At 43.9% G+C, this 11313-nt stretch overlaps 1 protein-coding gene across 1 annotated transcript; it reads right to left on the reverse strand.

Moving 5' to 3' along the window:
- Positions 1–6340: 6340 nt before the first annotated feature.
- On the reverse strand, positions 6341–9617 carry LOC106824031 (elongation factor 1-alpha 1). The gene is made up of 8 exons (XM_044757242.2): positions 9359–9617; positions 8541–8718; positions 8055–8234; positions 7639–7935; positions 7402–7552; positions 7051–7307; positions 6728–6962; positions 6341–6618 (listed from the first exon to the last, which is right to left on the reverse strand). Exons 2-8 carry the CDS (start codon positions 8682–8684, stop codon positions 6494–6496), a joined length of 1389 nt encoding a protein of 462 aa, XP_044613177.1. The 5' UTR covers positions 8685–8718; positions 9359–9617; the 3' UTR covers positions 6341–6493.
- Between the last annotated feature and the right edge of the window lie 1696 nt (positions 9618–11313).

An 11313-nucleotide genomic window follows, 5' to 3' on the forward strand; every position in this document is an offset into this window, starting at 1 on the left:
CCCCATGGCTGAGCAGTTAAGTTCCTGCACTCCACTTTGGTGACCCAGGGTTTCGCTGGTTTGAATCCTGGGTGCGGACACGGCACCACTCATCAATCCATGCTGAGGCAGCATCCCACATGCCACAACTAGAAGGACCCACAACTAAAAATATACAACTATGTACCAGGGGGCTTTGGGAAGAAAAAGGAAAAATAAAATCTTTAAAATAAAAAAATTTGCAAATCATATATCTGATAAGGGGTTAATCTCCAGAATATATAAAGAACTCATATAACAACAAAAAAAAAACCTGATCAAAAAGTGGGCAGAAGATATGAACATTTTTCCAAAGAAGATACACAGATGGCCAACAGGCACATGAAAAGATGTTCGACATCACTAGTTATTAGAGAAATGCAAATCAAAACTACAATGAGAATATCACCTTACACTTGTCAGAATGGCTATAGTTACCAAGACAAAAATAACAAATGTCAGAGAGGATGTAGAGAAAAGGGAACCCTCATACATAGAAATATCCTATGAACCAGCTATCCTACTAATGAGTATTTATCCAAAGAACTTGAAATCAATAATTCAAAGTGACATACACACCCCTAAGTTCATTGCAGCACTATTTACAATAGCCAAGGTGTGGAAGCAACCTAAGTGCCCATCGACTGAGGAATGGAAAAAGATGATGTGGGGTGTGTGTGTGTGTGTATATATATATACACACATATACATACACAATGGAATACTACTCAGCCATAAAAAAGACAAAATGTTGCCATTTGCAACAAAACAGATGGACCTCGAGGGTATGATGTTAAACAAAATAAGGCAGAGAAAGACAAACACTGCATGATTTCACTCATGTGGAAGATGAAACACATGGATAAAGAGAACAGATTAATGGTTACCAGAGGGGAAGGGGGTTGGGGGTTGGGCAAAAGGGGTACATGTATACAGTGACAGATAAAAATTATTGGTGCCGAGCACGATGCAGTCTATACAGAATACTGATAATAATAATGTACACCTGAAATTCCACAGTTATAAACCATTATGACCTCAATAATTTTTTTAAAAAGAATGAATCAATCAGGGGGAAAAAGTTTCTCCATCCCTCCTAAACAATCTAGGATGGAAGTCTGTTTCTCTTGGTTTAACCTTCAATTCCGACTCCCACCCTTTGTAGTATATTTCATGCTGGAGTTGCCATGCTTAATGAGCCATTACAGCACTCAGTCTAATTTAAATGTTATCCCAGTTTAGAGGCTGTAGGGGAATTTAGAGTGTGAATTTCACTTTGAACAACATCTTCTGCAGACTTAAAATACTCTTTGTATACTTGAAAACAATAATAGATTTCTAGCGTTCACTGGACTAAACTATTTTTTAAATCCAGTGCCTTATACTAATTCATTTTTAGTCTTTACTTACGTTAGTTGCTCTTTGAATTCTCTTCTAGACTTGGTCTACACCCTTTTAAAATATGGACAATCCGAATTTAAAACAGCACATTAAGATACATAAAGAACACATTGCCTTAATTTAAAAGGAAACGTTTCTAGACTATACTGTATTTAATACGAGACTGTGTGCATGTGTGTATGTGGTGTGTATGCACACATGCACACACGGTGTTTCAAACAATGAAAGGAAACTTACTAAATTTTCTCTATTTCCCATTTCACACAGGACAACCTCAAGCAGCGGGGAGTTAAACTTCAGAGCCACGTATCCGAGCTTTGAAGAAACACACCCATGATCAGTTTTACAAAATATGACAAATTTAGTTTCAAAAGATGCATTCCCTCAGTATGAAGACTTAGCTATGATAAAATGTTCTCTGTGCCCAACCATAACAATAAAAACTACATTTCTCATTAGACATTTACTGAGTTGCCAGCTCTCTGCAGAATCCTGCAGGAGGCTCAGCAGAGAAGTCCAAAGGGTCAATCAGGAGGATATGACAATAAAGCAAGGCACTAAAGGTCAAGCCTGGGTTAGGCCCTTTCTTGGTTGCAATGACATAGCTGCACCCCTCACACCCAAATAGTTACAACCCAAGCCTCAGAAAATGCTGCAGAGGCCTCACCAGGAGGCTGAGAGAACCACTTCCTCAGCTTGGGTGGTTCCAGACAGTCCTGGAATTCAAGTAACTTATGTGGCAAACTTATAGTTTATCACACCACCAACTAGGATATTTCCACAATCACAGGATTTTACTGAAATTTAACCAAGTGGAATATTTTGGTTTTTCTTTTGACACTAGCATTGCCGTTTAACGTCTGGAAACCACACTGGGAGGATAACCACACTATCTTCTGTTGGCTTTTGCTGCCAGTTACTCTCACTAGAATAAACAAAACTACCTACTTTTGACTATTTTTAAAAAGATCTCTTCTGCTTCATACAAGCAATAACCTACATTTTTAAGTCTTAAAAGAGATCGTGTTAAAGGCAATATCCAGGCTGCATATGTTGTTTCTTTGATGTGTTTCCAAGTGTAAAGTTTGAGAAAAAGCCCAAACTACCTGAATTCTTTCAGGGAAACCATGATTGGTTAAAATAAAACTTAAAATACCTAGTACAATGATTTTACTCCCACCTTGACCTTAATAAGTGGCGGAACAAACTATTTTTGTCTGCCCAAAAAGAAAAAATAAATTTAAAGCTATCCCTCCCACTTCACCTTGCTTTTACCAAACATTTGATAAGATTTCCATCACGATTACCTTGTGATTAAAATGGTGAAATATGACTTACAGGTGTTTTTTTTTTCCTGAGGAAGATTAGCCCTGAGCTAACATCCGCTGCCAATCCTCCTTTCGCGCTGAGGGAGACAGACCCTGAGCTATCATCCGAGCCCATCTTCCTCTAGTTTATATGTGGGATGCCTGCCACAGCATAGCTTGATGAGCAGCGCCATGTCCACACCCGGGATCTGAACCAGCAAACCCCAGGCTTCCAAAACAGAACGTGCACACTTAACTGCTGTGCCACCGGGCCAGTCGGGCCCCAAAGTAATGTATCTACAATAGTTAGGCTTCAATTATAGTTTTAACTAGTCGTGGAAGCTCCCACACCTGCAAATAATGGAAGTGACTTTGGTGCTACCTGGGTGAGAGAACCTACGGGTTTTGACGTGAAAAAATAGAGGTTGAGACACGCAAAACCAGAACAGTAAAGAAAACCTCAAGAAAGAAAACAGAAAAAAGGGAAAAAATGTCTTAGTACTCCTCCCTCTCCCCACAGCAGCACCTGAAACTCATGCTGTTCACTCCCTTCAGGACATGGATCCTAACTCCAAGATGCAACTTTCTCAACTGACCAGATTTATTTCTGAAGCATTTCATGATGACACATGAACTTGCATTTATTTAAGTATCAATCTAAAACATGTTAAGTCCATCTTGACACACAGGATATTAGTTGTCACCCTTTTTCTAGAATTGTCCATTTCAGGAATTGAGATTACTACAGCCAAGAATAGCTTGTTTGGCACGAGCTCAGTGCTAACCTCAGCAGAAAAGGTTACCAAGGTAAATAAGTTTTAAGAAAAACAAAATCCAGAGCCCTGGTAAGTCTTCAGGATTTTTATACCCCATACTGAAAACCACCATTTATACAGTCAACAACAGCCTTTATAGTACAGAACTAGAACTCAAATAACCAGATGAATACCCACCCACATTTCTGAGAAAATTGTTTCTACCCTCCCAATCTTGCAACCTCAAACCTCAAATTTAACCTACTTTAGCAATTCATCATTATTGACACTTTCTTACAGAATTTGTAAGTTGTGGTCAACTTACATTTTTTATTCTAAATATTCTAAAAACACCAAATATTTTAAAAACAAAGTGATTTTACTTGTTTCTGGGGCCTTCAGGGAAGTCAGCAGTTTCAACATCTGTAAACAATCCAGTCAGAGCCAGGCCTATTTAAAAATCAAGATCTCTGGTTGAATACCTTTGGACCCACCACAGTAAGATATAAATGGTAAATCACTAAAATCCCAAGTTTCAAATGTTGTCGTCAAAGTAACGTTGGCAGATAACCCAACGCTAATATTCTGCCCTGTTCACAGAAGTCAACGTTTTTCACGGACAAAGAAATAAGACTGGGTTGAATGATGGTGGTAGTTCAGAAGAGTCTCACTAGACTACGTTCTTGATGCAGATAGCTGCGCTCTTAACACATCCAGATCTGGAAGGTAAATTATCAATAGGATTAACTATGGGAAGGGCATAAAATAAGAGACTTCTGATGTGACCAAAACCCAGTTACTCTGGACTATTTTGGGCAGTATGAGTAATCAAAATAGTTTAAGAAAATCAGATATACCTTACTGACAGTCTGTTTAATTCCTGAGCCAGAGTGCCTTTCCCATTTCCTTTCAAATTCTGAAATCACACCTGAATTTCTCAGGACAAATTTCAACAAGACCCCATCTGAGATTCTTAACAAACAGGTAATTCAACAGCTGGCCAATTTAAAATATGGCTTAACGTCAAGCACCAGTCTGAGATATCCTAGTTTTATAAATCCACTGTAAAATATTTGGCTTTTTTAACCAACTCAAACGCAAGGAAATGCTATCAGTGTGGAAAACTCACTGGAGAAGAGATGAAACACTACTTTTTTAATCCAGAATTTAGAAATTTGTTTAAAACCAGCAGGTGGTGCTCGAACCAGTTGTCTCAAGTGTCCAGGTACCGTGTTCTACGGAAAGCCTATTACACTGAACCTTCCCTGTATTCTTGTTCGGATGGCTTTCCTTTCTATTTTTCTATATGGTGGTAGTGATTTTCTGCAGTTCGATCCTTTTCTTTTGTGGGGGTGGAACAATCTCTTCTAGCAGTTCTATAGCTTTGGCAGATTTACTTTTATATCACCTACCATTTACTGATCAGCTGTCCTTAAGAAGCCTATCTTGTCTAATCACAAGCAAAAAAGCACCATACTTGTAAACACCATCCAATAGGTGCTTCATGGAGCTGTGAATAAATTTCTAGTCATGACGTAATGCCTCAGGTGGTACTGTTAAATGAGCATTTTACCTAGTTTAGCATTGAGTTGAGAGCACTTTCAAATTGCAATCATTCCACGGCATTTTAGGGCTACATTCCACTTACCATGACTTTGCCTCCCAGAATCCAAGATGCCCTGCTACTCTGCCATGCTTTCAGGTGTATTAAAAACGTTCCTCTCATATGCAAAGAAAGCCTACTTAGATTATCAAATGCTATCACACAGAATTACCATTAATTTCTTAGATTCATGCCATGTTTTTCAAACTCATGTGTTCCCAGAGACCAACTATCAAACACCAATCACTAACAACTTACGACCCTTTGTGACCAATCACTGCATGTAATCTACAAATTACCAAATTAGACCTGTAATTTCTAGTGGGATATTCACTTCCATCCTATCCAACTCTCAAATTTTTAACTTCAAATTGCAATCTTCCAGTATGTCATCAGGTAACGGCACTTTTGAAAATTTCCTTAAAAAGTTTACCCCACAGTCCATCCAGTCCCAAATGGGCTCCACCCTTCACTTAGGCTAAATATTTCACTGTACCTCTACAAACTTGGCATCATCTCCAGTGTGACAATGTTCCCTCTTCACCCGAACTTGTTCTTTAGATGAAAATTCCTATTGGAAGTGAATTTTCCTCACTAAAGTGACAGGCAACACTCAATTTAGTGTCTTTTTCTCCCTAGAGTCTGGACAGTTAACTCTAGCAGAGCAATTCTGAGTTACTTAAGCCGTACACTTTACGTTTGTTAAAACTTCAGTATTTGTAAATATGAAGCTGCTAATTCCAGTAAGTGCAGAAACAAATGACCTATTAAGTTTACTCAACATTAAGTGGACAAAGTTTTATATGCAACACAACTTTGGTACTGGAAAATCTCTTATCAACTAGCTTACACATCAACAAAATTAAGTGTTCTGTCCTGAATGAAATGTTGCACTAACAGACCCCATCTCACAGGTTTTCACTATGTACATCAACAGATGCTTCTTCCACTCAAGGTGGAAAAACTCCAGGGTTGCTGCCCAAAACAAATTAAACCAAATTATCCAATTCTGCAGTTTCAGCAAATGTAACATCAGAAATGGGTCAGGGGTAACTCCTACTGAAGTTTTCTATCTAGGTGAGTTCTGTAGCACCTTCCAGTGTTGCCCAAAAGAAGACACAGGTTTCTCATTAAACTTTGTTTTAATGGGTCTCAAAATTCTGTGACAGATTTTTGGTCAAGTTGTTTCCATTAAAAAGTACTGATTTTAAAAACTAATAACTTAAAACTGCCACACAAAAAACCAAATGGTCCACAAAACATTCTCCTTTCCTTCTGAAGGTTTTACGATGCATTGTTATCATTAACCAGTCTTTTACTATTAAACTTAAATGGCCAATTGAGACAAACAGTTCTGAGACCGTTCCACCACTGATTAAGACTGGGGTGGCAGGTATTGGGGATACTATTCATTTAGCCTTCTGAGCCTTCTGGGCAGACTTGGTGACCTTGCCAGCTCCAGCTGCCTTCTTGTCCACTGCTTTGATGACACCCACAGCAACCGTCTGTCTCATGTCACGAACAGCAAAACGGCCTATTAAAACAAATTTTGTACTACTGTTAGAAACACTTGGTAAACAAAACCAATCATTTTACAGCTTTAATAAACTTTCTAATTGCGCTGAATTGTCAGTCATCCTTACCCAGAGGAGGATAGTCAGAAAAGCTCTCAACACACATGGGCTTGCCAGGAACCATATCAACGATGGCAGCATCACCAGATTTCAAGAATTTGGGGCCATCTTCCAGCTTCTTTCCAGAACGACGATCAATCTTCTCCTTCAGCTCAGCAAACTTGCAAGCAATGTGAGCTGTGTGACAATCCAGCACAGGTGCATACCCAGCACTGATTTGGCCTGGATGGTTCAGGATAATCACCTTGGAGAACAGATTTGCATTTAAGTGAGTCTCAAGAACTCTTAAAGCTCCACTATGAAATAAGAAAAGGTTCACTTTTAAGTGTTACCTGAGCTGTGAAGCCAGCTGCTTCCATTGGTGGATCATTTTTGCTGTCACCAGCCACATTGCCACGGCGAACATCTTTGACGGACACGTTCTTGACATTGAAGCCCACGTTGTCCCCAGGAAGAGCTTCGCTCAAAGCTTCATGATGCATTTCAACAGACTTTACTTCAGTTGTAACATTGACTGGAGCAAAGGTGACCACCATGCCAGGTTTCAAAACACCAGTCTCCACTCGGCCCACAGGGACAGTACCGATACCTAGTGTTCACAGCATAGTGTCAAACACCTTATGCAAAGACAGAAGGCAGTGCAGCAACGCATGCAGGCACGTGGATAATAATGTTCAACTTACCACCAATTTTGTAGACGTCCTGGAGGGGCAGACGCAAGGGCTTATCAGTTGGACGAGTTGGTGGCAGGATGCAATCCAGAGCTTCAAGCAGCGTAGTTCCACTGGCATTGCCATCTTTACGGGTGACTTTCCATCCCTTGAACCAAGGCATCTGAAAACATAAGATTGCCCATTAGAGTTACCATCAAACTTGCCCCTGTTAAGAGCCCTTTTCCAACTGTCTTGAATGTCACTTACATTAGCACTTGGCTCCAGCATGTTGTCACCATTCCAACCAGAAATTGGCACAAATGCAACTGTGTCTGGGTTGTAGCCAATTTTCTTAATGTAGGTGCTGACTTCCTTAACGATTTCCTCATATCTCTTCTGGCTGTAGGGTGGCTCAGTGGAATCCATTTTGTTAACACCAACAATTAGTTGTTTCACACCCAGTGTGTAAGCCAGAAGGGCATGCTCACGGGTCTGCCCATTCTTGGAGATACCTGCTTCAAATTCACCAACACCAGCAGCGACAATCAGGACAGCACAGTCAGCCTTTAAAAAACACAAGAGCATACCTCATTAAACAAAGCTCTTTAAAGAGGAACCACCGCGTTTTCCACTGTATTAAGACAGACCCACGGTTATTTCCAGTAATTATTAAAACTACAAACCTGAGACGTGCCTGTAATCATGTTTTTGATGAAGTCTCTGTGTCCGGGGGCATCAATGATGGTCACATAATACTTGCTGGTCTCGAATTTCCACAGGGAGATATCAATGGTGATACCACGCTCACGTTCAGCTTTCAGTTTATCCAAGACCCAGGCATACTTGAAGGAGCCCTTTCCCATCTGCAGGGATTGGATTAGGAATGGTTACTTGGTAACTAAGACATGATCCAACTCCAGCTTGAAATTCCTCACCCCACTTACTTGTCAGAAAGGCTCGACTGACTGTACAATAGCAAAACCTAAGAGCCTTCCCTTATTCTCAAAACACGGTTACAAACCTAAGTAATTCAACAGCCAATGTTCGATCACGTCCTTCCGACTAGCACGACATTCAGATCTCGACTAGAAGAACGAGCACTTCCTGAAAATTACCACTCAACGTGTTCGCTGCCAGACGTCTTATTCAAGCCTCTTCTTTCCACCTACCTCAGCAGCCTCCTTCTCGAATTTCTCGATGGTTCTTTTGTCGATCCCACCGCACTTGTAGATCAGGTGGCCAGTCGTGGTGGACTTGCCCGAATCGACGTGTCCAATGACGACGATGTTGATATGAGTCTTTTCCTTCCCCATTTTGGCTTAGATTTTGCGGTGGTTTTCACGACACCTAAATTCAGTGGAAAAACAACCTTTAAACCACTGCCCCACAGACTTGAAAAAAAGAAAAGCTACCATCCAAACTCAAAAAGAAAATTCCGTGGCGCGAGCCTGGGCCCCTCGCCGGGCGCCGGCTCGGCCGCGGCGGGAGCGCGAGCGGGCCCGGCGCGGCCCTTTGTGTGGCTCAGGCCGGCCGCAGCCTCCATTTTGAGCTCCGCCGGCGGGCCGAGCGGCCATCTTTCCGCGCACGCCGCTGGGGCGGCGCGGCCGGCGCGCGGGGGCGGCCCTCGCCGGGCGGGCTCCCTCTACCTCGGCCCCGCGCGCGGCCGACACGCGCCGCCCGACGACGGCCGCGGTGGCGTCTGCCCGCCGCCGCCAGGCCGCCCGGGCAGCCGCGGCGCTCTGGGGACTCGGCGGGCCGAAGGCCCCACCCGGCGCAGGGGGGGCCCACGCGGCGGCCGCGGGCGCAGACCGGCCTCGCCCAGGCACGAGGCGGGGGCTGCCGCCGCGGCCGGGGCCTTCAGCCCCCACCGACGGCCCGCGCTGGAGCTGAGGAACCTCGGGGCGGCTCCGCGGCACGGCGGCCGGCACAGGCCCGCGAGGCCGGGCCCACCGGGGAGGCCGGGCCCGCAGGCCACGCCCGCACTCACCTGTGTTCTGGCGGCAAACCCGTTGCGAAAAAGAACGTTCAGGGTGACTACGGCACTTATATACGGTTCTCCCCGCCTCGGGGAGAGGGCGGGGCCAGCACACGACACGCTTTCCCAGCTTACCCCGCGCCGCCGGCCCCAGCGCCCTCGCCGGCCCCTCCCCCCACTTCTCGGGGACCGTGGGCGATGTGCGCTCAGCCCACTGAAGAGCGCTCGTCGTTTCGCGCATGCTCCTCTGGCCCCCGATGACGCCAAGAGCGAGCGGGTCGGGGGCGGGGACGCACGCGCCCTCGGTTCTAGGTTAGCGGGAGTTTAACGACGGTCCCTGGGATTCCCCAGGGCAGAGGCGAGTCCTTCTTTTGTATGAATTACTCTCTGCGCCAGCCGGGGGAGGGGCGGCGGGGGCTCCAGAACCTTCCGTGGGCCGTGCCTTGCTCGCCTGCGAAGGTGGTATCGGTATTGGGGCGTCCCTTCACCCTGCAATACGCCTCTTTTCCTCGGTGCCGCTCGCTCGAGGGTCCGGGACGGACGCCTCGAGCCGCTTCCTCCGCGCCGCCCGCCGCCCCTCCCGGCCGGAGGCGAGTGGGCCGGGGCCCCCGGCCGACCGGGGCCCCGAGCTCCCGGTCGGCCTCGTGGCCGCCGCTCCGAGGCCAATGCTTCTACCGAAGGCCGCGTCACGCGTTCGCCCCGTGTGGTGCGCCCGACGTCCAGAGTTTCCGTTCATAGCAGATCAGTCCTGCAGTTTGCTTTACTTCCAACTAGTTTTATTACAAAAGACACCCGCAGTGTGTGTGTCTACCCTGGTGGTGCATTTTTTCCAGCGTACACTCATTTGATTGCAAGCATGAGAAACCTAAAAAGAATTTTTCAAATTCAGTCTTTCCACATGATGTCATGTAGAGCCTGAAAGCTTCAGCATCAGCAAGCTTCTCCATCCGGTTTCCCGTCTCCAACACTTGCTGCGAAATCACTGCTTCTCAAAAACGACCTATCCTATTCAAATAAATGGCTTCATTTTCGGTCCTATTGATTGTAACGGAATTTTAGCATAAATCTAGGGCGAAATCTGATGAGGCCTTTTTGGTTGACTATCAGGGCAGACTGAGAAATACTCCTCTGAACAAATGAGAGCCTGTATTCTTAATGAGCTAATTACAAGATCGGGTCTCTTCTTCCACGTGTAGAACATCACTGCAACTTCTGGAGGCAATCTAACTATTTGAGAACCTACTAAGTGTCTAGTGCTAAAGCAAAGCTCTGTGGCATGTGCAAAAGAAATAATTCCTTTTGGAGAGGAACCCACAATCAAATTGGAAGAGGAAGACAAACAATTGGGAAGCAGTTATGGACAAACTTGTATGGTGCTTACTTTCTATTTCATTGTAGAATATATAGTTCTTTCAGTTCTCACACTCTAAATGCCTTTTTTTCTTTTTAAATGAAAGAAGTCTTCTGGAATAGCCTTCCTTTATCTCCTTTTACCACTCTTTGTAGATACCAATTTCTAAAAATCAGTTTTTTCCATTTCTTCATTAGGAAGTTTCTAGCCTTCTCATTTTAACTTTGAGATAGTTTCCATGAAAGTAACTATGCCATATAAAGTTTCCCTAGAAATACATATAACTAATGTTTTTCTAGCAACAAAAGTCTTTTCTATAATGTTTATATTTCGATTTCTCTTTTTTCACAAATTCTTTTTTCACATTGCATTTTCCTAGTGCCCTTACCCAATTATATACACGTATAATAAAATTATCTTGCTATGCTACTACATGTTTGTAATGAAGACGTAAGAGGTACCAATGAAAATCAATCCCTAGCAATAGACCAGTGCAAACCCCCCTGCTCTGTTTCCTTAGAAATGCTGGTTAATGACTATTCTCTTTGGAGCTAGATTCCCACATGGGCCATATTTGTATATCGCCTTAATATTAACTGGACACTGTTACTACAGA

This window comes from Equus asinus, chromosome 24, assembly GCF_041296235.1.
Source record: "Equus asinus isolate D_3611 breed Donkey chromosome 24, EquAss-T2T_v2, whole genome shotgun sequence".
NCBI lineage: Eukaryota > Metazoa > Chordata > Mammalia > Perissodactyla > Equidae > Equus > Equus asinus.